Source organism: Dermacentor albipictus, chromosome 6, assembly GCF_038994185.2.
Source record: "Dermacentor albipictus isolate Rhodes 1998 colony chromosome 6, USDA_Dalb.pri_finalv2, whole genome shotgun sequence".
NCBI lineage: Eukaryota > Metazoa > Arthropoda > Arachnida > Ixodida > Ixodidae > Dermacentor > Dermacentor albipictus.
Genome location: NC_091826.1, coordinates 50,018,343 through 50,045,873, shown reverse-complemented (window position 1 = coordinate 50,045,873; position 27,531 = coordinate 50,018,343). Strand labels below are relative to the sequence as shown.

The window sequence follows — 27,531 nt, the reverse complement described above, 5'->3', positions numbered from 1 at the left end:
CCAATCCCCGCGAGTGGGTAAGCGCCAAACTCATCAAGGACATCATCATCATCATCATCGTCGTCTCGAGCACCCGAGACAGATTTGCATATATAGAGGTAGAAGGAAAAGAAGGAACACAAGCGCCATGGAGTCTCCGAAGGTGCCTCGAAGTCCATCCAGTTCACCAAAGCGGACCGCCAGTGCCAAGGGACGTCCCAGTTCTCGCCACGCGAGCGGGAAGCAGTCCCCCAGGAGCCCTGGACGGGGATCCCGGAAAAGCCCTGCGAAGCCTGGACCGAGACAGCAGGCCGGGCGAGCTGGCACGGACCAGACACGGACTGGTCCCCCAGAAATCGCAGAAGGCAGCCTCGCAGACCGTCCCACTCGTAAGTCCGTAAGACCGTTCCATTCGAAAGAGCTGCTGTGAACGTTTCTTCGAAAGAGTGGGGCTGAGGCTCCTTTCTCGCGAAAGGGGCCATAAATATACGTCTGTGTTGTGGTAAGGCGGTATAAAAACATATCCCTAAAGTTGCTCCTGTTTTTACTCGTTAGTCGGCTCGAACAAGTTACATGTACGAACGAGCGATTCCGTAACAAAGAATTCGTAATGAATAAGCTTCGATTTGATTAGGCGTTCGCGTAAGAGGGACTACGGAGGGCAGTCCTCCGGCCCGCCTTGATAATCGCCGCTCAAAAGCTCAGGGCCGTTATAATGCACGTAGCGATTACTTTCACTCAATTATATTACTTTGGCATCACTAACCGATCATGACCAGCCGACAGGGCTGATGACGCACATAGGTGGAGCGTGTTGTGTCGGCAGCGGCAGGCAAGCGGGGGGCCCGACCAGCGAACGCCCGGCTAACGCCGGCGCAGTAAAGGAGACGCGGAGCGAACTGCTCCCGTTGAAAACCGGAACGAAGACTCCGCCGACCGGCGGCTGTTTATTGCTTATAAAGGGTTCACACGCCAGATGACGCCTCCCGATTGGTCCAATGCTCGTCGCATGACAGAAGGGGGGGTGCGCCATCTAGCTAAACAACTACAAAACATACATAGGCGATGACACATAGATCTGACAGGGGGCGACACTATACTACAGAGCGCCACCTGGATTTAAGAAAAAAACCAGCAAAAAAAAAGACGCACACAGCAAACACACAAGAGGACAGAAAGAGGCCGGTTGGACCACTGACGAAGAGCGAAAAAAAAGTATATGATAGAATAGGCGTTACATTATCCCGGCCCAAGCCTAATACAATATAGGAACTCTATATATAATCTCCATTTATTTCATTTCTGAACTTCGTCAGTGGTCCGAGTGGTGCCCCGCCTATGCGTTACCAGCCCGATTGGCCGGCCATGAGTGGTTAATGATACCGAAGTAATATAATCGAGCGAAAGAAATATTTACCTTATGCTAGCTCAAGCTACCAATAGGCACAGTTTTGCCGGTTCTAACTTTCAAAGATAACGTGTAGACGCGCCAGACAATTACCATCGCTCATTTCCGCGAGTTGACGATCGAGACGAACTTTCTTCAATGGCGGAGTTCCTCAATAACTATCTTTTTTTTTTTTGTTCTCGGAGGCACATAGAGCAGGCGTAGTGCGGTTTTGTTGGCGCAGTTCGCACGTAATTCTTAAGTTGTCGTCAAACTCGCAGTATAACTTAGAGGCCATGGTTTACAACTCGCTGAACGCACAGCACCTGATTCAGGCGAGAAGTGGAGCTCAGGCACAACCATTGTCGTCAGTGCATTTTTAGGTCTCTAGGATTCCTTGCAATTAGCAACGCCATCCTACTGTTATTGGTTGACTGACTGATTGATTGATACCTTGCCAGTTCTGGTTTTGGACGTTTAAGCCAAGACTAATGAATCCGATAGTGATGCTAGCTGGCAAGATGAACAAGTTTGAACGCAGCAAAGAAAGACGAGGGTGGATTAGTTTTAAATACTTCTGCGATCAAAGAAATTGGAACGATGGCTACATGCGGGGAACGGTTGTCATGACAACTGATGCATTCAAAACGGCGCGTTTAAAACATGAGCGGCCGTTAACTCCTACCCGGCAAGATGGGAACATGACCCGATCAGAGTGTAAGTGTTGATTTGTGCGTTCAAGGAAAGTCTAGCTGCGCGATTTACGGTGGGAAACTTGACGCTCATCTGCAAATTTAAAAAAAATGGAAGGATGGAAGGACTCAGGAATAGCGCATATCACGTGTAGAGGCTAGTCACAGAACGCGACCAAATTAAACTCAGTCCCAGCCACGGAGCCACGGTGGCGTCGGCTCGCACGAAAGAGAACAGCGACCGAAGTATATATACTCCGCATCCAGTGTGTTGACCCTTTCTGCAGCGATCCCGTGGGCGCTGCCATGTTTGATCACGTGGTGACGCCTCCATCGCTTGCCTCAACAGCCTCCGTTTCCTCTGTGTTTACAATAGGTGTGTATGACTTCGGTGCGGCTTAGCAAACCTTTGTTTCGGAAAATATCGTATAGACGGTGACACATGCTTTGGCTACAGCTCCAGAGAGCACGCAAAAGCGTTTTCGGAGCTGATTAAGCTATATGTCCGAACGGCGCGAGCAGCGTATATGGTGCTTGTTCTAAAAGCGGGGCTAAATATGTACTCCAAGCTATCCGAACTTTCCGCTCCTGAATTGAATCAGGATAAGTTTTTTTTTCGCTCTCAGTTCTTTATTTGGCTAACATGTTGAAGCAGCGTGGCTTGTACGTCACATTCCTGACTCAATAATTTTCCCCAGTGTAGTCACTATCTGATTATTTCCTGTCTAATCGCTCGCGGGTGAGCTTAGTTCCGATAGATTTGGTGCTGCCGCGCGCAAGGCTTGAAACGTAGCTGTTTTGTACATTGTAATACCTTGTAAGAAAGATTTAATATCGCGAGTAACTTGCCTACTCTTCTGGACCGTCACGCCACATTCAGCTTTGACCATCCATGCGCTATCAGTGTAGGCCGTCATTTATTGTAGGTATATGATGCGCGCCCATTCAACTGTGCAGCCATTCACTTATTCTTGATACGTTGGCGATAGAGTGGGCGGAAGTTTCCGTGTCAGTTGAGGTAGATATGTGTAGATACTGTGCTTGAACTTACTATGACAGGAAGCGGCGCTACTCACTTCGTCATTGTTTAACCAATGGTACTCACTCTTGCCGACGTTCCGGGGCTGAAGCACTTTCATTAAAGGTTAGCGATCCAACGCTGACGGGTGAGCAAATTTCTGCGTCCTCGAGGAAAGCCGCACATCTCAATGTGGCACGGTAACATGCACGGGCAGTTACAGCAGTGGTCCGCGAACTTCGCCACACAGATTCATTCGATTCCTTAACATGCAGTCAATATTTTTGCAGACAACTGCTGCATACGTCTTCAATGCACACGATTTATGCCAATATGATTGCAGCACAGTGCATTAGCAAAGACTCAGTTGAACTTCCGACAGCTGATTGCACAGAAGAAAGGCGGAAGCGGTAACGGTTTCATATTCGTGCGCTGACGCTGTGGCTACGTGCGGATGGATGGATGGATGGATGGATGGATGGATGTTATGACCGTCCCCTTTGGAACGGGGCGGTGGGTTTCGCCACCAAGCTCTTGCTATTATACTGCCTAATGTCCTACCTAGGTTAAACAACAGAAAAGGAAAAAAAAACACTATAAACTCCCACAACCAAATTTTCTGATCCCCTATTGCGAACTGTACTTTTCTACGTCTCCGTTTTATGTCGTTTCCCTACTTTTATTCCACCAATCCTCCAATCGCCTCTTACTAATCCCTATTGCGGACATGTTTACTTTTCCACTGCTCTCGCTGGACCCAAGGGCTTCAAGGTGGCCAGTGGTGCCTAAATCGACCGCTGGGTAGACGTCTTCACATTCTAATAAAGCATGCTCCATAGTTTCCCTAGCTTCACCGCAGCAAGCACATGCGGCGCGGCGCCGAAAGCGCCATCTCGTTTTACTAGCACAAACTGCTCCGCGAAAAGAGTCAATGGTCAATATAGTTTGCTGCAATTGCTATCAAAGATGAACATTCGCAGACCAAACTTGAATCCCTTTTATTGCTATGGTAATTACACAGACACTCTAGGCCAGTATTGACATTTTAGCAATTTCGTCGCTAGATCTAGCGACTTTACTGTTTGTTTAGCGACAATTTTTTTATTTAGCGACCAGTGACTTTCTTTAGCGACGCGACAGACAAACTGACGACATTTTAGCGACTTTGAAGTTAAGAAAGTTATTTAAAAAATAGCATGTTAGAATGAACTTTAGTATTAAAAAGCTATATGTCAGCGGCCGTAATGTCCGGATGACGCATATGCCGTGTAGCCACGCCCAGTAAAAAAAAAATTGCTCAAACGAGTAGGAAATTTCCAACTGAAACACATTGAATATGTCCAATTGTGTTTTGGCACACCCATTCAAAAATCCAACAGGTCCAATTGAACCAATTGCTTTTTTTAACACAATTGAACCCAATTGATATCTGAATTAGGCTTGAGACCAACATGAAAATCAAAGGAAAGGAAAAAAAGAAAGCCTAGATGGGCCCTAACCTTGATGTTTACAAAAAACGGCGCCGAATAAAACAACACACGAAGAAGGAAAACACGAGACAGCACGTAGGCGCACTAACAACTCAGTGTTTTATTTCTTGACATAATAATGCATCCCATATTTCGATAGAACCAGTGTTCTGTACAGAGCTGACCATCAACTCACAAGGGAGATATTGGAAGCGCTTGATATAAAAAAGCGCGGTCTTGAATGTATCAGTGAAGCCTCAGTGTCGCTTTCGACAAAGGAACAGGCGTATCTTGAGAGTGACTCTTAAGATGTTATTCTGTATCTTCGCTTCCTTGTGCGATGCAGATGACTGCCCTGTTTAGTTCTTGTTGTTTTTTGACAGCAGCTATATATTACTATGTCAAGAAATAACACACTCAGTTGTTAGTGCGCCTACGTGCTGTCTCGTGTTTCCCTTCTTCGTGTGTTGTTTTATTCGGCGCCGTTTTTGTAATCATGCTTAACCAACTAGCCCACCAACACATGCTCAGTAACCTTGATGTGACACAGATATACCTGAAACTCCGTCCAAGAAGCGCACTCATACATGAACAGTGCACTACGGCAATTGTCTTCACGGACATACCAAACAGTCACCACTACGAGAGATGCATGTGAGGTACTATATATGTGAACAAAATTTGGTTGACCAAGTGGTTGACCAAGCAGTGGTTCATCAGAAATTGGTAAAATTTCAAGATAAATATTTAACTTGAGAGAAAGCTAAATGCTTCTCTCCATTGATCACACCAAGATACAGAGAGATTTTGCATTAAAACTAATATTATAATTGTGCTATTATTATTATCAACTATTCTGTTGTTTCGCGGAATTACTCATCGACTTTCAATTGGGTTCATTTGGGACCATTTGGCATACCAAGCTCCAGTGATGTCCAACTGTAACCAACTGGTCTTCTCATGATGCCCAATTAGAACTTGGGCCTCTGATGGCGTCCAATTGGAACCAGTTGGGTCTCATTGAAAAATCCAACTAGACTCAACTGTTTTTTTTTAACTGGGCGATGAAGCAATAATTGCATTCACAGAATTGTAGTGTGTTTACAAAATGCATGTTCTTTTTCTTGTTTTGTTTTTCTATAGGAAACCAATTCGAATGGGTTCTAACGCTCCGAGTTCTGCACTTGCACTAAATACGTTTGAATGGTACACGCATTTACACATTTTATTGTGAGACTTGCAACGCACAGGTGAATAATAAATAGGTTCACTGAAGAAAGGCGTATACATAGGAGCGGCCCGGCTCGTTCACGCCAGCTTGAACGCACTGCTCCTTTAGCGCATGCGCTTCGGACAAATCAGTACTGCGAAGCGCCTGACCAACGGGCGGAAGCGTGATACTTCACCTGCATAAAGTTCCCGTAATTTTCGCCGCCGTGTTAGCATGCGGCCTTGTGCGTCTTGCAGAACGACCGAGTGCGGGAGCTGCAAGTTGCTTTCGCACGCGTACGTGATTTTTCGGCGGTGGAAGACCCTAGAAAGCATACCGTTACATGGTCGCGTGTCGGGCGCTGGGCAGCGCTCCCTCCTGGCTTTCTTTCTTTCCCTCTATAGCCTTCGTGCTGAGAATGCTAATGCCTTGACGTGCGCGGTATTCCCGCGCGCTCTTTGTTGGAGCTGACGTCACGAGTTATGCTCAAGCCCCCTTAGTGCTACTGAGTTTCGGAGGCGCCTCACAGTGAAATGGTAAAGGGAGCAGCGGCATTGAACGTTCGCTTTGGGAGAAGCACGAGAACCTACCTGCTGTCGATCACCTTCCAACCTACGCAGCCAAGACCTCACCCGTCTCGACGCACTCATCGGCAAAGCGACCAAGCTGGCGCTGAGACTCCCTCTCTGCGCTAACAAAGAGCTCCTGATGGACAGAGGATGCCACAACACTGTCACCGAACTCATCGCCATTCACTGCCGCGGTCAGGAGCTGCGCCTACAGTATACAGGACAAGGTCGCAGCATCTTGCGTAGCGTACGACTGCAGCCACCTGCCACACCCTCTGCAGATACACTACCACTCGCTCCAGAAGCTAGATCCTTACTAGGTATCCAGCATCTCTTCCACGTCATATGAACCTGGAAAATAGCAAAGCCCGTAGGCAAGAATGGGTAGCATACTACACTTGGTAGACCACACGTAACCCCTGAAGCACATACTACTATGTAGACGACAGTGTACAGAAGTGATCGGCCATTTCCGCAGCCCATCACCACCTCCACACTGTACACACAGAGCTCGTGCCCACAATACCTTACCACAGCCGAGCTACATGCAATCGCAGCAGCTATCCAGCGTCTTCCACACTCACACACACGCACAGCTATCACATTCACGGGCTCCATGTACGCATGCAGGAAGCTTCTGCATGACGATGTACCCACCAATATCACGAAACACTTACAGCAACATCTTCATCCTTCGGTAGAGATCGTCTGGATCCCAGGTCACGCGGGAATGCCGGTGAATGAACAAGCTAATCAGCTTGCCTGCGAAACAATAAACCAGGCTCCTCACACTCCCCGGCCAGACCCAGACGAGTCATTATCAATCCCGCCACCCCTCAAGCCATATCGAGACGCACGCCGAATATTTCCCAAGCCGCATCGCGATTTGACGCACCGACCAGGCGTGCTCATCCGCCAGGCATAAACAAGCACCTTCCCGACCCCCGCCAGGATGCGTCTTATAAATGGCCTCCGCTAAGAAAGCCCTCGAATGAGCCGCCACTGCGGAGGCTGTACCTTAATACCCCCGCATTTTATGGCACTGCTTCCCCACACTACACCTTATAGCACCCCTCACATCCGTCACCTTTAAACCCACTGCCGAGTGGCTGACCACAGCCACTTCGCACCAAGACCAACAGCACTTTGCGGTCTTCATCCGCGACGCGCTGCAGAACGCTGCAAGCGAGGTCCTGGACTGAGGGCCCCCACAACTTGCCTCCCTTTTCTACAATAAAGTATCCACTGATCATCGGCTCAGAAGGCAGTGAAGGCACTTTTGTGCTCTCTCAGAACGTCTGGTTCGCGCGAGCGGCTATAACTCAAGTACTATCCGTACACGTCTCTGCACCTTCTCTCTCCCTTCTCCCTATTCCGCCTCTCTGTTCCCCCGGAGTAGGGTAGACAACCAGACTCTTGACTGGTTAACATCCCTGCCTTCCTATAGTCCTCTCTCTCTCTCCTAAAATAAAGTGTTTTCTCTCTCTCTGCTGTCGGCCCTCCTCATCAAGTGAGCGTTGTGATCGAGGTCATCTAGTGAACTCCGTTCATGTGTGTCTCGGGGCGCGTGGGACCAGGCGTGCTTTTTCGTAAGCGAATGTTTACTGCAACTTACACTACCCATAAAACCACGAACGTTACTGAGCACAGTATTATTTTAATACTTTGCTATCACTGTCATTGCTACGATCGCCCTTGGCCTTAAATCGCCACTTTTAAAAAGGGAAAACTCAGCCCACGTGTCAATGCTCCGTGAATTTTTTAGCACTCACCAAAGCACTGTTTCGCTCCTCTAGCCGGAGAGGGAAAGGCTCTCCTCCCTAAACTGTCTGCGGAGCCGTTGCCGAAGGTGGTGCTCGGAAACGAGGCTAGCAATGCCTCGCCGGCATCGACTTCTAAAACGGCGTCGCCATCACGTGACATTCCGTCAAGGTCCACTGGGCTGACGGCAGAGCAGTCACCGTCTTCGACCGTCCCTCTTCCGTCATCTTCGCGGACCACCAGCGCTGGGTGAGGACGTCGGCTTGTTCGTACATGGAAAGCTAAGCCTAACATGGGAAAGCTAAGTCATAGAGTTTCTCACTGTTTTACGTAGAGGAAAATCTGGTGCTGCTGCGCTGTTGTATGCATGGGAGTGCCGGTATATATGGTGAATTTGGATTGGCATCGTCTCAGGAGAGCCAGGACACTTCGAAGACGCGCCTTTAGAGAGCACCGTTCCGTCTGTCACAATGATTAATTTCCTACTGAAAGAGCAAGTAAAAGCCGTTTTAACTTTATCATTACACAAAACATGTTTTGTTTAGTTATGAGAACTTGTGATTGCATGTAAAATTATATGAAACGTGAAGTGTGTCAGCGGGCCCCTGAAGTTGGAGAACAGACGAGATTCGCACTCGCTTTGGAGCAGTTTGTCGACTGTTCATGCTTTTCTTCGCTCGATTATGCACTGCAGGCGAGAAAGTATCACTGAAAGATGTAATGCGGGTGAACGAAAACCTTTTACGAAAATTTTATTGTAAGAGTGCATTATCTTTGCCGCCATTTCTACGTTTTATTGGAAGCCTCGTACAACACCAGCCAACACAAGCCTAGCGCACCCGTATATACCGCCATTCCTACGACGGCACAGCGACCGTTTGTAAACTCCCCTAGACAGTGGCGCCAGATTTCCCTCTAGCTGATACAGTAAGAAACTACATGAACTAAGTTCAACACGGGAAGCAAAGCCTCTGCTTGCCACTTGCTCGTTCTACACTCGCAGTGTAATCTGTTCCATAGCCTAACTGTACATATCTTTGGTGTCCCCTTTCTTTAGACTGTTCCTTACAGTCTTAATAATTTCATTTCTGACTGTGTTCCGCGTTGTAACGGTTCCGGTCGCTCTCGCAGCACGGGCACTCGCTCCCTTGCCGCTGCGCCGCCGGCGACCACGAGCACGCGGCAGGTCTCGTCCTCGGGTCGCCCTTCACGGCGAGAGACACCTGCCCAGCAGGATCTGCAAGGCAGGAGAACGCTGCTTGCGCCTTGGCGAGGACGAACAACCGCTTTGCCGCTCCCAGGAGGAACGCGAGTAAGCTGTGACGATTCTTTTTTAAAGCGAAAGCTTTACTGGCCGCGAACATGCAATTTCGACGTGGCGGTGCTCCGAAGAAGCAAATGACGTCATAAAGCGCGCCTCGCCACGGATAGTTCTCTCTCTCGCTCGCTCCCTAGTCACTACTGCGCATGCGCCACTAGTAGCACCGAGCCACAGGTGTTCCGCCGCTGCGCAGCGCCGCGCCTTTCCGGCGCGCCGCCGTTAGGTATGACGTCACACGCGTTCCTCGTCGTTGCGCTCGCCTCCGCTCGCTTCGCCAGCTGCGTCGCATGCCTGATAACATGGAGGATTCAAAAGGAGAGCTCGCGTGCGCCGCAACCGCAGTTCAGGCGGCAGTATGGACGGCGACAATTCTGATAAGCAGGAGGCAGGAATCGACATCGGAACGAGATGAAGAGGAAACGAATCGCCCATGAAACAGACGAAGAGCGCGCCGAACGACTAATAAACGCCACAACATAGCTAGACAACCAGACTAACCTGGACTTGCAATCAAGATTAACCAAGGCTAACCATGCTACGCCTTAGCGTTCGCTACGTATATCCTGGCATAGCCGAGCTAAGCCACTTCCAATTTTTTATGCGAAAGCGTCAAATGGCCCATTGAGTGAAAAAGCAGGCGTCTGTAGTCTGTAGCTGCGAAACGGCACCTCAAGTCACATTGGCTGCGACGTCACATTAGGAGCGCGCCTCGACTGAGTTCCCATTGGCTGCGAAAAGGAACAGCTGCTGCCGCGATAGCACGCCTGGTGTTGAGTTAGGGGAGAGGGCATCACCGCGACACCCTCGCTCTCTCTCTCTCTCTTGGAAGCCTGTGTTATCCGCGTGTTCCTTGTCTGCGAAAGCTATCGCCTGCGTTCTAAGTGCACCTTGGAGGTGTTGGCCTCGGCAAGGGCCAATCGAAACGCGCCAAGCGTATCAACGCACTCGCTTGCCCACGAGGGGTTGTACTCGAAGGACCGCTCAGTGACGTTCAATGGGACATTATTAACGCGACAGCGTTAAGGAGCTCGTATCGCAGAAAAACCGGTGTCGGTGGCGTTGGCCGTGAGCGAGAAATCCCGGAAGGCAATTCATAAATAAAAACAACTTGCAAGATGGGCTGGGTGGGAATCGAACCAGGATCTCTGGAGTGTGAGCCGGAGACTCTACCACTCAGCCATGAGTTCGATGGTTCAAAGCGGGACAGAAGCGCCTCTAGTGAATGCGGTGTTGCCTTAGAACCGCGCCGTAGAAAGTTATACTGCAGTGTATATCGGTAATTATGAACATGTAAATTACTGAAGTCGCAGTTAAACGAGTAGCGAAGTACGTTTCCGCTACATTTCTTCTGCGCTTGGCGCACACGCAGAGCCATATTGTAGCAAACACAGAAGACCCCCTCCTCACACTGTACGGCGCTGCCGCGACAGATGGCGCGCCACTCGCCCGCTTCTCCCCTTCGTCTCGTTTTAACGCATTAAGGCCGTCTGGGGACCGGTGCGAGGATGCCCCAAAGTTGTGCTGTGGACTTAGAAGTGTTGTATATGAAAACTATGTCTTTCTGTGACTCAAGAGCATGCTGAGCGAATGAGTGGGCGGTGCGAACGGGGTGCGATAACGCTATCGCGTTCCACTTTTGAAGGCGAAGCTTTAGCGTCCTCCAATTTTTGCTTTCGCATTCACAACTCTTAAGAAGTGCTTAGGCTTCCTTGGATTTTTAAATGCGTAAGCATTTCTATGTCTACCCAACGAGAGAGAGAGAGAGATGCGTGGCGATGCGTGACGGCGACCTCTTCGACTCGCTCCACGGCTCGGAGTTGCACGTCCGGGCTGGAGCTAAGCAGCACTTCCTCTCACGATGAAGGTGAGGGATAGTCCAGGAGTGCCAGGAGATAGGAGGGAGGGGGGCCTCTTCACAGTCCCAGAGGATATGTCTGTGAGGAGGTCATAGTACGGACTTACTCTGTCCGGGTAAATGTGCGAGTATACGTAAGGACTCGGGTATGAGTGTCTGTAACCTGCCCCAGGTGATCCCATGGCGCTTGTCTAGTGTGGTGCGGGCCCAGTGTGCCGTGTAAGACGGTGATATTGGGTTATGTCGTAATATGAACGCAGGACTTCGTTTGAGGTCCCCGGTTCCGGCAGGCCCTCCGCTCGGCTGACGAATGCTCGAGCATGTTCGTGGGCCGCTTCGTTCCCTGAATTCCCCGCGTGAGCCGGGAACCATCAGCTCTATTGAGCGTGGTTCTTCTCTGTTGTATAGTGATTGTAAGAGCTTTAGTGTTGTCTGTGCCACTATTACTCGACAAAGTTCGTTATGGCAGTTTTGGAGTCCCTCATACCTATATAGGCGTTTGTTCAGGCCAAGGCCAACGCAATGGCGGCTTCTTCTGCTTCTGTGGGGGTGGCAGCGCGTACAGAGTTCGAAGCCGTCTGTGCCTTGAGTTCGGTGCTTGGAACGGCGCAAATGGCGTAGGTGTGGGGTCGATCAGAGTACTGGGCTGCGTCGACGTACGCCACGGTGGAGTTGATCCCGTAAGTCTTGTGTAGGCCTGGGCCCTCGCTCTTCTCCTGCCGTCCTGGTGGCCGCGACTGTGTTTTTGGGCAGCTGTTTGATGACGAGCATGCCCCTTATGTGTGGTGGGATGGTGGCTAGGTCACTGCCCAGTGAGAACACTCTGAGGCCCATTCGAGCAAGGATCCAGCAGCCGGTCTTGCTACCTTAAAGACGGTGAACCCGTGATGTGCGGTGTTAAAGTGAAAAGTTGGGCGAGTTGGTATACATTCATAATGGTAACAGAGCGGCCAAACGACGACGGAGAGAAAGGACACAGGACGAGCGCTGCGTCCAGCCAGCGCTCGTCCCGAGTCCTTTCACGTGCGGTGTGCTTCAATGAGTTCAGCGATGGTGTTGTGAGCTCCCAGTTAAAGAAGTCTCTCGGTGGATGTGCGTCTTGGTAAGCCGAGGGCTACCTTGTATGCGTGTCGACAATGCAGTCGAGGCGAGCTCGTTCTGTCTTCTGTAACTGTAGGTATGGTAGTGCATAGGTGAGACAGCAGACGACAAAGGTCTGGACTAGTTGAAACAGGTCCTTCTCCTTCATGCCTTGCTTACGCGCGCTCACTTTCTGTAGCAGTCACGTGGTCTGGTTCACCGTCATCTGGAGTCGGTCAATGGTTATGCCATTCCACCAGTTCTGCTCAGTATCATGTATAGTATCATATCATGTCATGTCATATCATATCATGTATATGTATCATGTTGCTCAGTATAGTATCATGCCCAGTACTCGCATGTGCTCGACATGGGTGACTGGCTGCCGGTTTACGCTTCTCGTGATGGGAAGTGGGTGTGACTTTTGCTTGCTTCGGTTTGGTGGCCGCATCAGGAGTTCCGACTTGTGCTGGGAGCACTCTAGTCTCGCTGCGTTCACGTGTTGCACGACGATGTCGGTGGCATGTTCGAGCGTTTCAACTGTGCCGTCCGACCCTTCACACGTCCATAGCGTGATGCCGTCGGCGTATAGCTTGTGTCTGAGTCCCGGAACTTCATTCAGTTTCGGAGGCAGGGTGCGCATTGCTAAGTTGAATAGGAACGGTGACAAGACTGCGCCTTGCGGCGTGCCTCTGTCCCTGAGCCGGATTACAGGCAAGCGCAGGTCCCCGACCGTGATCTTGACCATCCTGTCCGTGAGAAACGACCTCATATAGTTGTGGGTTCGTTCTCCAGGTTGTAAGTAGGCTAAACTCTCGAGCACGGCCGCGTGGATCACGTTATCAAAAGCCTTATGGACGTCCAGACTTAGTAGAGCTTTCGTGCTCGTACCACTGTCTGGATGTAAGAGGTCGTGGTGTAATTCAAGGAGGACGTGCAGGGTAGACAATTGCGCTCAAAAACCGAGCATCGTCGGTGGTAGAGATCGTGTTCCGTCGGTTCCGCTGAAGATGGGAGGCTCCCGCTGGCGAACGGTGCCAGCGCAAGGGACGGGTGGCGATGGAAGGGTCCGCTGGTCGGCGTCCCGCATGGCGGAGGGTAGCGTCCGAGAACGAAGTTCCAGGATGGTTCAATGGAACGTTACCCAGCACGGCTCCACCACTTCTAAAGGAGATTTACTGGGGTTCGTAGCGACCATCGGTTCTAGGCTGCACCGAGCAGTTCCCGAGCTCGAGCCTCTGCTGCCGATGCTGCTGACTCTGTGCGCACGTTCGTTCTCTTCCTTACAATATATATATATATAAGATTAAGTTACTGGACGAACATGCTTGCGCACTGTCTGACAAGTCCCACGTTAGGGAGTTTTGCTGCTGTAACTTTTTTACTTTTCGCTTGAAAGCGTCGGTTAATTTCTCCCCCGGACTTTCCTTGGTATCACATTGTGTGATGGCGTCGCACGCTGGGAACGTATTGTTTTATCTGCCCCAAGGGTGAGTTCCGAGACCCATAAGTGGCGCGGATGCCAAATTATATACGACCAGTTCGTGGGATTGCGTGTCGCACGAAGGTTGACGACTCGTCCGCGGCGCGGTGTAGCTTAGTGGCTATAGCCTTGTGCTGCTGGACTATGTCGACGGGACTATAGCTATATGCGGTAATATCGCGCTTCATTGCTAGGAGTGTGATGGCGCATATTATTTTTCTTGAATGTACGTCTTTATTTTTTTATTTTTATTTAACATTGTCCTTACAGGCCTCGTATGAGGCATTGGGTAAGGGGGGCGTTACAATAAGATTAACAGAGTATATAGAACATATAAAAGCATAATAGACATACATTATTAATTGACAGTGAAAAACTATAAGCCTATCTTATACAAGTATTAAAAGCATTGTACAACATAACAAGGTCTGGAGTGTACATATTAGAAAAAAACAAACGATACAGTTTCTTTAATAAACAATGAAAAATAATGTTGCCACTCTAGTACAAATAATAACAATACTAAAGAATACAAGAATAATAAGCGAAATGAGCTGATAAACAAGAGAGCACATAACTGGAATAAAAAAGGAAAAAAGCATCGTGCACTTTATTGATGTTGCGCGGTGGAATATGAAATGATGAGCTGGCGGAATTTATCGGGATTAGGTTCGGAGACGATGAAATCGGAAAGAGCGTTCCACAATCGAATGGCACGAGGAAGCGCCGACCAGTTGAATGCATGCGTGTTCCCGTAGATACGTGTGAAGCTGAGGTGATTATGTAATCTGTGAGATGTGAAAGGTCTGTCCACAAGCATATCAGGACAAGCTAACGAGAGATATGTTATAGAAGCTTTTTCAGATAGGACGGCTATACATGATTGAATATGTCGATGGCTCTTTAGTGCGTCTCTCTCCAAAATAAATTGAGTATTTTTTTTTCTACGCTGTGTCGTAATTTGCGATAATAAAGCCTTTGTCATCGCTGTATCTTTGAGAGAAAAAAAAGTTGAAAGTCAGCGCTGTATACATATGTGCGTTTTTTTTTTCATCGCCTTGTCTCTCTATCGATCGCTCTAGGTTGCTAATTTCACTCAGCTCTGTTCGGCGCTTTTTAAAGCTAAACGTGAGCTCCGCGACTTCGATTAGAAAATTAGTCGCAGCGTTGTTTTTTTCTTTTCTTTTCTTATTTTCTTTTCTTTTTTCTTTCCCCGAAATACTTGTTGCCACAGGAGCTGTTTACGCTTCCGCATAAGAAAAATTCGAAAACTATAGTTTGCTAATAGTGGGGTACCTATTTCTGGCGCATAGCCATTTCTGATGCAGTGACCTTTACAGAAAGCGCTCCGTTGCAGCCATATTTGAAAATAAAGTAACACCTCTAAAAATTTGCTTGCGTGGACGCGTGTTCATAAATATTCCGTACAGTGAGAACGCCGTGCCGCGATAATTCATTCTCTGCGATGTCTCTCTCTCTCTCTCTCTCCTTTTTTCTACAGCGGTTATTGAGCAACGAGACCTGTCCTACGTGATCCAGATTCAAACGCGCCTCTGTATAGCGTGGTCATTCGTAATGACTGGGTCAAACATCAGGGCTGGTCGTTTGTGTCAGACCGAAGCAGCGTAATTACGTGCTCTCTCGTGATACGTCTGTTTCTATGCTCACGACGGATCAATTCAATTGACGCTGGATGATTACGGTTTCGATTGAATATTGGCTTCTGCTTGAATATAGCAGATGACAATACTCACTAAAGTGATATTATATATATATATATATATATATATATATATATATATATATATATATATATATATATATATATATATAAAGAAGAAGAGTACGACATACGTTGAATAAGCACAATATATTGCACTGACGTTTCGACCGGTGGACTAGCCTTTGTCAAAGTCTAAAAAGGCTGGTCCTTCAGTCGAAACGTCAATGCAGTATACTGTGCTTATTCAACGTACGTACTCATTTTCTTTATTTTACTACCTGGGCCAGCGTGATTTCCTCAGCCATAACTATATATATATATATATATATATTACCGAAATATTCGAAGCAATTTTCTTCACTGTTCCGTAGTGAGGCCCACGCGCATCGTACATGTACCGGGAGCCGTCGTGAAAAAAGAACATCGCCCGACGAGAGCGGATTCATCATTTGCATGCTTGCTTTCTCGTGCACGCGCTTAATGCTGGCGAGCAGCAAAAAAAAAACGTGTTGTCTCAGTGTCGTTGCTATCGCGAAGTATCGCCGTGGTTGCTGGGCACAAATTCAGCACCAGGAAAAGCTTTTTCTTTCCTGGGGAACCGTCTAAATAAATTTTCCTGATTCATATACCTGCAGTCTAGCGGGAGCTAACCAATAATTTATTCGAACAATAGCTATTGGACAAGCCGTCATCTTAAAGCTCATAATGCCTTGCAGCTATCCGCTGTAAGATATGTTTGATGAACATTCAACTTGCGGGATAGGCAACACGTACGTGTTCTCTTCCTTCACTTACCAGCATTTCCCCGCTTACAAAAGCGACCACAAGACATTCCTGCCCTGACTGCCGTCTCCTTACGCTGCAGTTGCCTGCCAAGCCTGGCGTCAGGGTACCAGGTTATCTACCAGGTAGCGCGGGGACCGGAAATCCTCGTTTGCGTCCTCAGATCGCCAGAGGCCGGATTTTCAGGGCTTTTCCAGCATCAACACCGGTATGTATGCGCACCTTATTTGGTGCTTCTATTAAAAAAAAAGCTTTTAGTTTCTCTCGAAATGCGAAGCACTGATAGCGACAGTAAATTATTACGCAATTATACACAGTCAATGTACAAGATTCGCAGTTTTGTAGGTGGTATAAATTGCAGTAAACGCTCGCGTACTAATTAAACAACCGTCACGTCACGCGCCCAACGAACAGATTTGACTCGATGACCACGAGCACTCGATGACCTCGAGCACTCGCTGCCGCAACGCTATTGAAGGGCGCCGACAGCGGGCTTGTCCCAAAACGAACTTTCCGTGCTGCCGTTTCAACTGCGCCGCGTCTCCAAAACTTATATCACGTGACCTACAACACTATACACGCGCGTGGGAAGCCGCCAGCCCTCTCGGCTCCCCCTTGCATGGTCGCCCTTCGCCCTGGCAACAACAACAGATGACCTCAGTGTACAGCGTGCGGGCCACCACACGCAGCCAAGGCCGGACTTCAGGACGCGCGCGCTACTCGACCATTGCGTGACGCCACGTAACAGCATATATGTAAAAAACGACCCAGGAATCTGGCACAAGTGCCAAAACATCACAATCTTGCGCTTCCACGTGACCACCACCTACGTCGCGACGTCATGACGTATGCACGTCCTGGTAAACGAAACCGAAACTGATTCGTAGGAAAGCTAGTATTGTAGTGAAAATATTCAGGGCACTCTGAAGCTTGCTCGTATTCTTTGCAAGGTTTCGATGTCCATTTAAAGCAATGAACGAAACTACGAAAACCTCATTTCCTACTTTTTTAATTTTTTCCCGTTAATTATAATATCCATTAAAGGCTAGAATGTGAAGTGTGTCTATCTGCGCCGTCTCCTCTTTTAAGCATTCGAGCAGAATTAATGCATAGTGAGGAACTGCTATCACGTCTATTCATATCTGCCCGTCAGCCCCGAACGTGCTTCGTAAATTCGCAAGTGCGCATGACACTTTCTTCTCGCTTTTCCCGCAGGAGTCATCCGTGCCCTCGTACGCCATCGAAAAGTCTTACCGGTGCGCCGCACTCGTGACTTTTGCGGGCGTCGTCATTACCGTCTTGTGCATATTCGCCTACGTGCTCTTCTCCAAACCGGCGCGCGAGACGAGCGAACTGGACAGCCTGTTCTGCCGCACTGAGGACTGCGGAATGCAGGCGGACATACTCGAGCGCTGGCTGAACACGAGCGTCGACCCGTGCCACGATTTCGACGGCTACATATGCTCCAAGTGGGTCGGTGCTCAGGGCGGAAGGCTGACCACAGGGGCGCTGGGCTACGGCTTGAAGAAATGGGCGGAAGGCTTCGAGGTCAAACTGCGCAGAGCAATTCCGTACCTAAACACTGCCGGCCGAGTCTTCGACGTCTTCACGAAGTGCATGGCCGACGTTTCGAAAGCCGAGTCGCGCCAAGGCGTCGAGCAGCTGAAGGAATTCATGCGCGAGCTCAGAGTGCCTTGGCCCGAAGCGCCGTCGGCCGGAGTGGACCCTCTGGAAGTCGTTCTGGACCTTTCGCTCAACTGGCGCGTGGGTCCGTGGTTCGACGTCACCGTGTTGCAGGACGGCGACGGTACGGCCAACGCTATCTTGAGACCTGCCAGTCTCTTCTGGGTGTGGTCTTCCATCGAACGAGAAGTCGAGGCTTCGGCGGCACACGCCACCATCTGGAACGGCCTCTACCAGGAGTTTGCACCGGACCAGCCGCAGCGACCGCAAGCCGAGGTAGACCAGATCGGGCGAACACACGCAGACATCAACGAAGAGTTGGGCCGCGTGGTCAAAGCAAGGCTCGCGGCACCGCTCCAGGTTCATATTCGGCACATCGGAGCACACACCGTCAACGTGAGCGCGGATCGCTGGAGAAAGGCCCTGGAGGCGTCGAGTCGCCACCCGTTCCATCCATCGGACAACGTCACCTTCGCCGACAAGACCCTCTTGGAAGCGGTGAACAACATTTTCATCCGCTACAATGACACCTCCGTGATGTGGCATCTGTCCTGGACGTTCATTCAGGTCTTCTCCTCGATCGCCGACCGGGACTTCTTGACGCACAAGCTCGGCAGCCAGACGTTGGCCCGCAGACAGCGACGTTCGTTCTGCGCGACCGAAGTGGAAGCGGCGTACCGATGGATCGTCGTCTCGCTGCTCGTCGCCGCCGACTTTCCGCAGGAAAGTCGAGACACCATAGACGCCTCGCTGAACAAGATCACGCAGACCGTAGCCTCTCTGCTCGAGAACGCGACTTGGGCCGACCCTGGCTCCGGAAAGGCTCTGGGCGACAAAGTCCGAAACGTCTCGGTGACCCTCTGGCCGAGCGAAGGCCTCCTGACCGAGGAAGGGCTGTCGAAGCTCCACGCGGGCTGGTTCTCGAACGCGAGCACCTTCACCGAGAGCTGGATCAACGCGGCCAGGAACTGGCGCAAACTCGCCACTCGGGGCGACCACGCAGAAGTCACTGAGCACCCTCTAAACGTCTTGGTGCCATTCGTCCGGTACGACCACTTCCTCAACGCCGTCCGCGTGGCACTCGTGGCGCTCTCGCGTCCCTGGTACTACGCGAAAGGCACCAAGGCGATGGATTACGGCGCGCTTGGCTTCTTCTACGCGCTCCAGCTAGTCAGAAGTTTCGACAGCGTAGGAATTCAGGTATGCTTATGGCCTATCCAGCTCAATGTTTTTTTCATCTCAATGTCAACTAGAATATCGGCTATATATACCATGTTTCATACAGTTCTCGTCCTGTCTTTCGTTGCGCCTAGCATTTTTTCTTTCCGTCGCTAACTGCGCGGTCCCTATCTTATTCTCAAGCTTACCTGTTAACCTCCAAGTTTCTTCCCCATATGTTATACCGGAGGAATGTAATGATTGTATACTATTCAAGGATAGCGGTAAGCTGCCAGTCATGACTTGGTACAATGTCTGCTGTATGCTCTTCAACCCATTTTTATTTTTCTGTAGATTTCCTTCTCGTGATCTGTGTCCCTTGTTAGCAGTTGACCAGATCAACGTACTCTTGCAGATATTCTAGGGGCTGACTGCCAATCATGAATTCTTTTTTTCCCAGGCTATTGAACACTACGTTTTTGTTCTGCATAATAACCTTCTTCCCTGTCTTACACTTTCTAGGCTAAGGTCCTGAATAATTTGTAGAAAGTCATCGCTAGCATTGCTCAATAAGACAATGCCATTTGCAAACCGTAGGTATAACATTTGCAGCGCAAAAATTAGACTCATAGGGTTCACAAGATGGCGAGTCGGGCTGCGCTGTTCAGGGCAAATATCAAATACCCGCCATATTGTCGAAGTCGTTATTGTGTGTGCTCTGATTGGCTCGCAAAGGGGTTACGCCGTCTCCGATTGGCTCAAAATGCCAACATGGCGAAATTAAAGAATGTCAAGAATGTTGGGAGCTCGCTTCAGCAGAGGCAATATATACACGTTTTGACAGTTTGAGAACGCTAATCGACTGGCCTTAGTCAAAAGCAAAAGCAGGTTTGCCGAGTGTCAGTGGTGGCGCCCCAATCGGGCAGCCACCTCCCTTCCAAGAAAGAGCAGGGGGTAATGACCCCCACGGCGAGGCAAGGCGAGGTGAACTGGATTTCCGCGAAGCGGGGACAACGTATAGTGACCGACGGTTGCATATACAAGAACATGCGTTCCAAAGTAGGATTTCAGCGCAACAGCTTACGCGCACGGAAAAGTTGTCTCATCTACCTTTGTGTCATCCCCTCTTCGAGCACATCTGCTGTTGCACTTAAACTAAACTATGGGTGGTGCACTCGGCATTCCCAAACTCCCGTATTGTCAAATTCGCCATCTCGTCAGTTCTTATTGGCTCACAGGGCTACTGCGGCCTCTCTGATTGGCTAAAAACGCCGCCATTGCAGAATTTTACATTATGTGTCCAGGACAACACACTATGATATTGTCACGCGGCCGAAGGAATGAGGACTGGAGACTATATACAAAGTATATTTACAAGGGGTAATGCAGCGCTGGCCAGTTCAGCCGACAGCTCGAAAGCCAGAGAGACGTCGGCTGAACTGGCCGGTAGTAGGAGGCGTGAGAGCCTTCCTCAGTCGACGACCGAGGTTACAACTCAATATGGACACCAGGGCCCGCTTGCACAAACGCGAGCCTCTAAGTCCAGACTTATATCCGAATCTTGCCTTATTGTAACCAGTACATATATATATATTGTGAGACGAGGTTTAGGCAGCCAGTCTCTTCTTTATTCTCCCGAGACAGAGCCCCACCACCAGGCCCCAAAACGGTGATGATGAGTATGTACAGGTGAGAATATGAAGCGTATGAATAATGCTCACACTAATTTCCCCGCTCGCGCAAGCGGCCAGCCAGGCCGCGACTTAGCCAGGAGGGGAACGCCGAACGAATCGTTTGAGGCGCGAAACGTGAACGATCTCCGAACCACGACAACGAAGGTCGGAAGAAACGTCTACGGGAGTAACGCGATAGTTCACGGGGGATGTTTGTTCGTTAATAATATAGGGTCCAAGAAAGCGGGATTCAAACTTCTCGCACAAACCGGGTGCACGAATAGGCGTCCAAAGAAGCACTTCCTCTCCGGGACGAAAGGAGACGTCGCGACGAGAGATGTCGTAACGTTGCTTGCGATCTAGCTGACTGACTTCTGTGTTGAAACGCGCACGTTGACGGCATTCCTCAAGTCTCGAAACGAACTGTTCGGGTGTACTGTCTGAGGTGTTAGTTGGAGCATTGAAGAAAGCGGCGTCGATGGTGAATGTCGGTGAACGGCCGAAAACTAGGTAGAAAGGTGAGTATCCCGTAGTTCGTTGGATAGCGGTGTTGTGAGCAAAAGTCACGAAAGGTAAAAGTTTGTCCCAATTGTCGTGGTTTGGCCCGATATACATCGATATCATATCTATTAGTGTGCGATGAAATCGCTCGGTTAAGCCATTTGTTTGTGGGTGATATGCGGATGTCGTCTTATGAACTGTGCCACAAGCTCCGAGTACTTCTGCGAGCATTGTTGACATGAAAGTCTTGCCGCGGTCGCTTAACAGTACACGAGGGGCACCATGGCGCAGCACAATGGCATCTAGAAAGAAGGTGGCGACGTCGGAGGCTGAACTAGAGCGTAGAGGAGCGGTCTCTGCGTAACGTGTGAGCTGGTCAACAGCTGTCACGACCCATCGATGACCCGCTGGTGTTATGGGCAAAGGGCCGACTAGGTCTATCCCAACGATGGCAAACGGTGTCTCGGGACATGGGATGGGCTGTAAAAGCCCAGCAGGAGGCGAAGTCGGTCGTTTCCGCCGTTGACACTGAACGCAAGAAGCGACGTACTTGGCCACAAAGGTAGACATGCCTGGCCAAAAGAAACGGCTCCTAACGCGGTGGTATGTTTTGTGGAATCCCAAATGGCCAGCAGATGGGTCGTCGTGCAAGGCTTCAAGGACTTGTGTGCGCATCGAGCGTGGAAGAATAGGTACCCAGCTGTGTCCGTCGGAGTTGTATATGTAGCGGTACAGCACATCGCTGTCAAGCTTAAATAGTCGCAGTTGTCGACGTAATCTGGCATTTGGTGCAGATGTAGTTCCGCACAGGCGTTGGATGATGCTGTCGCAGTAGGGGTCAGAACGTTGACACGAGGCGAGGTGAGAGAGGCGATTGGAAGATAACGTGTCAGTAACCGTGAGAGGTAATAACAGTAATAACGGGAGTGACGACTTAGTCTCATCATCAAGTGGCGAGCAATGGAGAGGTGTACTCGAAGCTAATAATGGCAGCGGGCAGCGAGAGAGAGCGTCGGCATCTTGATGCTTTTTCCCAGACTTGTAGACAACGTCAAAGTCGTACTCTTGTAAGCGTACCACCCAGCGACCAAGTCGTCCGGACAAATTTTTGATTGACGACAACCAGCATAAGACGTGGTGGTCGGTTATGACCGTGAAATGGCGTCCGTAAAGATATGGTCGAAATTTTTGGATCGCCCAAACTACTGCGAGACATTCCTGTTCTGTGATCGAGTAATTCATTTCGGCAGGTGTTAGTGCGCGACTGGCATAGGCAACAACTCTCTCCCGTGAGGTGGTATCCCGCTGTAAAAGTACAGCACCGATCCCATGGCCACTAGCGTCGGTGTGCGAGCAAGTTGGTGCGTTGTCATCGAAGTGACAGAGGACAGGGTCGCTGGTTAATGCCTGCTTGAGGGCTTGGAAAGAAAGTTCGCATTCATCTGTCCAAGGGAAAGCAGTGCCCGACGTGAGCAACTTGTGTAGCGGCGACGCCATGGCTGCAAAATGACTGATGAAGCGGCGGAAGTAGGATGCCAGGCCTAAGAAACTTCTTAATTGCTTTTGATTTTCAGGGCGAGGGAAGCGATGCACGGCAGCAACCTTTTCGGGATCTGGTCGAATGCCATCTTTGCTGATAAGATGGCCCAATACTTTGATGTTCTTTCTGGCAAAATGGCATTTCTTTGTGTTGAGTTGGAGGCCAGCGTTGGAAATGCAAGTGAAAACTTCGTCCAAGCGCTCAAGGTGCTGACTAAAAGTTGTAGAAAAAATAACGATGTCATCTAAATAGCACAGACAGGTCTTCCACTTAAGGCCACGTAAAACTGTGTCGATCATGCGTTCAAATGTTGCAGGGGCATTACATAAACCGAACGGCATGACGTTGAACTCGTAAAGTCCGTCTGGCGTTGCAAAGGCTGTCTTGTCCTTGTCCGCTTCGTGCATGGGGATTTGCCAGTATCCGGATCGGAGGTCTAGACTAGAGAAATATTCCGCACCCTGGAGGGAGTCAATGGCATCGTCAATTCTTGGCATCGGATATACGTCTTTGCGCGTGATCTTATTAAGGGCTCGATAATCGACGCAGAATCGTACGGAGCCGTCTTTCTTGCGAACCAGCACGACAGGAGACGACCAAGAACTGGAGGATGGCCAAATGATGTCTCTTTTGAGCATTTCATCAACGTTATCCGCAATGATTTTCCGTTCTGCGGAAGACACGCGATACGGGCGGCGGCGTACAACCGAACTGCCTTCGGTTTCGATGCGATGTACTGCGACGGAAGTGCGCCCCAGAAGCTTGGAGTGGACGTCAAATAAGGCTCTGTGTTTGTGCAGGAGTGCCAGAAGGTCTTCTTTCTGCGCAGTGGTCAAATCGGGATTTATCGCGGCCGTTAAAGCAGCGGCAGCAGTGTGATAATCGGTTGTGGTAGACAAAGGTGGTGATTCGGTGTGAAGCGGTACCAGCGAAAGAGGTTCGGTGTCAGTAAAGCATGTCACAGTAGAGCCCTGGGAGAGCACAACTGGGGAAGAAGTAGGGTTATGAACAGCGACTGAGGCTCTACCGTCCTGAAACCGTACTAGGCTAGGAGCAAGGCTAAGCCCACCAGAAATGCAGTAACCACTCGGTGCAAGGAACACATCACCATTAATAATAGTGTCGGAAGTCAGCGTCAGAATATGCTCAGTGCCCGCGGGAATGAAACAGTCGGTAGACGTGACAAAACGCAGGCTGTGATCATTGACAGAGGACGAAGATTCAGTTTCTGTCATATGAATAGTTCGCTGACGGCAAGAGATTAAAGCTGAGGCGGAGGACAGGAAGTCCCATCCCAAAATCATCGCGTAAGTGCACGAAGACAGCACGACGAACTGAATGTGGTGGAGGATGCCATCAATGAAAACGCGCGCAGTGCAAACACTGGAGGGCTGAACAAGAACTGCATTAGCACAACGAAGGGGAGGGCCATTATACGGTGTCTTCACTTTTCGCAATCGAGAACACAAGTCAGCACTAATAACGGAAAGCGATGCACCTGTGTCAACCAAGGCTTCGATTCGGACACCTTCAACAAACACCAAAAGTACATTTGACGGGCGCTCCGGAGGCGTTTCACGTTGTCCAAAAGATGCAGCTTTCCCTCCTGAAGCTGCACCATTTAGTTTTCCGGGCGGTGATCGGAGGACGAAGTAGCCGGTCGTAGAGGGGAAGAAGAGCGCCGCATCGGTGATGGAGAGCGACGACGCGGGAAACGCGATGAACTGGCAGTGTTGAAGTCCTGTGGAGATGGGGAACGTGGTGGATAATAAACGTAGTCAGAACGCCGACGTCGTGGTACAGGGCCAGAAAACTGATCCCTTTCAAAGCCGTCATAGCCACGTCTTTCATCTTGCTGACGGCGTCGGCAAAACCTGGAAATGTGGCCACGGATGCCGCAGTAGTAACAAACCGGTCGAGGTGGGCTCCATGCGTTATAAGACGGAACAGGCGATGGTCTTGCAGTGATAGGACTCAGGGACATGTGCGGTGCAGGTGCCTGTTGTGGTGGCTGCTGGGGGAGTGGCGCTATAGAGGCAACCTGAGCGTACGTTGGCGTATGGATAGGGTGCGGGCTCGTGATTTGCGGGCAGGTCACGGCAGCTAGCTCTTCCCTCACGATATGGCGTAGGCCGCCACCAGGAGGCGACAGATGGACCTCAGGAGGGTTTGACGAAGCTTGGGCGTGCAGTTCCTCACGGATGATGGAGCAGATCAAAGCACGTAGCTCGCTGTCGTTGGACGCCTTGAAATCAGATGTGTCAGGGTGTAAGCGGAGCATATGAAGGTCATCGAGACGCTGACACGTACTGATGATGTCGGCGACGGTAGTGGGATTCAGCACTACAAGAGCATTGAATGCCGCAGTCCCAATACCCTTGAGCAGGTGGCGGACACGGTCACTCTCTGCCATCGAGGTGTTCACGCGGCGGCAGAGGGCGAAGACGTCCTCTATGTACGAAGTGTAGGACTCGCCTGAGTGCTGTACACGCTCAGCAAGCTTCTTCTTAGCGATATCGGAGCGGACAGACGAGTTTGCGAAAATCTGGCGTAGCTGGTTTTTAAAGATGCGCCAGTTGACCAAATCGAGCTCATGATTGTAAAACCATGTTTTCGCAACTCCGGTTAGGTAGAAGGCGACGTGAGCAAGTTTTGCTGATTCGTTCCAGTGGTTAAAGTCACTCACGCGCTCGTATAGCTCCAACCAGTCTTCAACGTCGTCACCTGGAAGCCCAGCAAATACCGGTGGATCCTTCTGAGGGGTGGTGACTGTCCAAGAAGGGGTTCCCGCAGGAGTCGGCAAGATGGATGTCGTGGTACTGGTCTGCTGGTCTTGCGACATGGTCGAGTGCAGTTGGTAGAGGCGGCGACCCGAGCGGAGCTCCAGGGATGTAGCGTAGGTGAAGCTGGAGAGAGACCGGGAGCGAGAGGGCGAAGGGACCGGACAGCACACTCCACCACTTGTGAGACGAGGTTTAGGCAGCCAGTCTCTTCTTTATTCTCCCGAGACAGAGCCCCACCACCAGGCCCCAAAACGGTGATGATGAGTATGTACAGGTGAGAATATGAAGCGTATGAATAATGCTCACAATATATATATATATATATATATATATATATATATATATATATATATATATATATATATATATATATATATATATATATATATATATATATAACGCCGTCAAAGGGACACCTTATGAACATCAAGTAAGTTCTGGTTCGTTGGGAGCGTCTATGGAGGATTTCGACACGACGAAGATTATGCAAGCAATATGACCACACGAGATTCTGGGAATGAAAGTTTCGCAGCTTAATGTTGCTTCTCATATTCACGTTCAAATGTCGCAGATGTGGGTGAGAATGCGACTCCACCTTGCGGGTCCCCCGCAGATACCGTTTCGTGAATCGCCCCTGTTTCGTGTAACATTTCAGGATGGACCACTGTCGGAGGACCTCTTGCTAGGCGCGTGGCCACAGAGTTGGCAGACGACAGAGACAATGCGTGCAATTTCGCGTTTCCTAAGTGACACGGGCCTGGACTCACGCCGGTGATACCAGTTGTGTAACGTGTCATTCACCTCGTTCCTCCCATTATCATCCCCCATTGTGACCCTTTTTCTTCCCCTCTTCCCCTTCCCTTACGTAGAGTAGCAGGCCAGATGCTCCATTATCCGGCCGACCTCTCTACATTTTCCAATCATTAAAATACTTCTCCTTCAGGTGGACCCCAACGGGAGAATCACAGATTCGTGGCTGCCGGCCGGCACGAAGGATGCGTTGGCGAAGAAGGCGTCGTGCCTCGGGCCCCAGTCGGACGCCTACGGCGAATTCTTCCCGGAGATTGTCGCCATGGAAGCTGTGCACGCGGCGTACGAGGCGGCCACGACCGAGTACGACCGCTCGCTGAAGGTTTTCCACGCGTTCAGCGAGGACCAGCTCTTCTTCGTGGCGGCCTGCGTCACCATTTGCGGACTTCACGACGCGGACCCCGCTCTGCGCGTCAGCTGCAACAAGGCGGTCTCTCAAATGGCGGCTTTCGCCAACGCCTTCCGATGCCCGGAGGGCGCCGCCATGAATCCGGCACGGAAGTGCACCTTCTTCTCGTGAATCGGGGACCGCTACCACTTCTGGTTTTCTTTCTTTTAGTTTTTGTATAATAATGAATACGTACAGTTTAATGAGTCCAATTTGGTGGGATTTCGCTGTGTGTTTGCGTGAATGGGCTTTAATGTGTTGAATATTAGAATGTGTTTGATTGAACGTGCGAAAATAAACGCCACGCATGTGTTGTTTATTTGTAAAATATGCTTTACTCCCGTATTTCCGAGCGCAATTGACCCTTCTCTTCAGTGTTTATACTGAAGAAGAGGTGGTAATAGTGATTTTCCTACATATATATTCGCGGAACTTTGAGAGACATACCCTCTGTTGTTTCAGCAAACTTTCAAATCGCGCAAAAGGAACGCTAAAGAGAGAACAAGTCGTCGTAGGGTGACCAACAATTTGTTCGAAGTCTTATTCTCGGCGATCTCGCGCGGGGGTCTGGTTATTAGTAGTGAAAATGAAGCGAATTCTTCTATTCTTGCATTTCGCGCCCAAACAGGGCCACCGATGACATCATGCCTGCGTCACGAATTCCA

At 49.9% G+C, this 27,531-nt stretch overlaps 1 protein-coding gene across 1 annotated transcript; it reads left to right on the top strand.

Moving 5' to 3' along the window:
- The first annotated feature begins 80 nt into the window (after positions 1–80).
- Positions 81–27,185, top strand: LOC135918683 (endothelin-converting enzyme 1-like). Its single transcript, XM_065452334.2, has 6 exons — positions 81–368; positions 8,121–8,334; positions 9,217–9,397; positions 16,413–16,538; positions 17,546–19,213; positions 26,612–27,185. Exons 1-6 carry the CDS (start codon positions 128–130, stop codon positions 26,996–26,998), a joined length of 2,817 nt encoding a protein of 938 aa, XP_065308406.1. The 5' UTR covers positions 81–127; the 3' UTR covers positions 26,999–27,185.
- Positions 27,186–27,531: the final 346 nt, after the last annotated feature.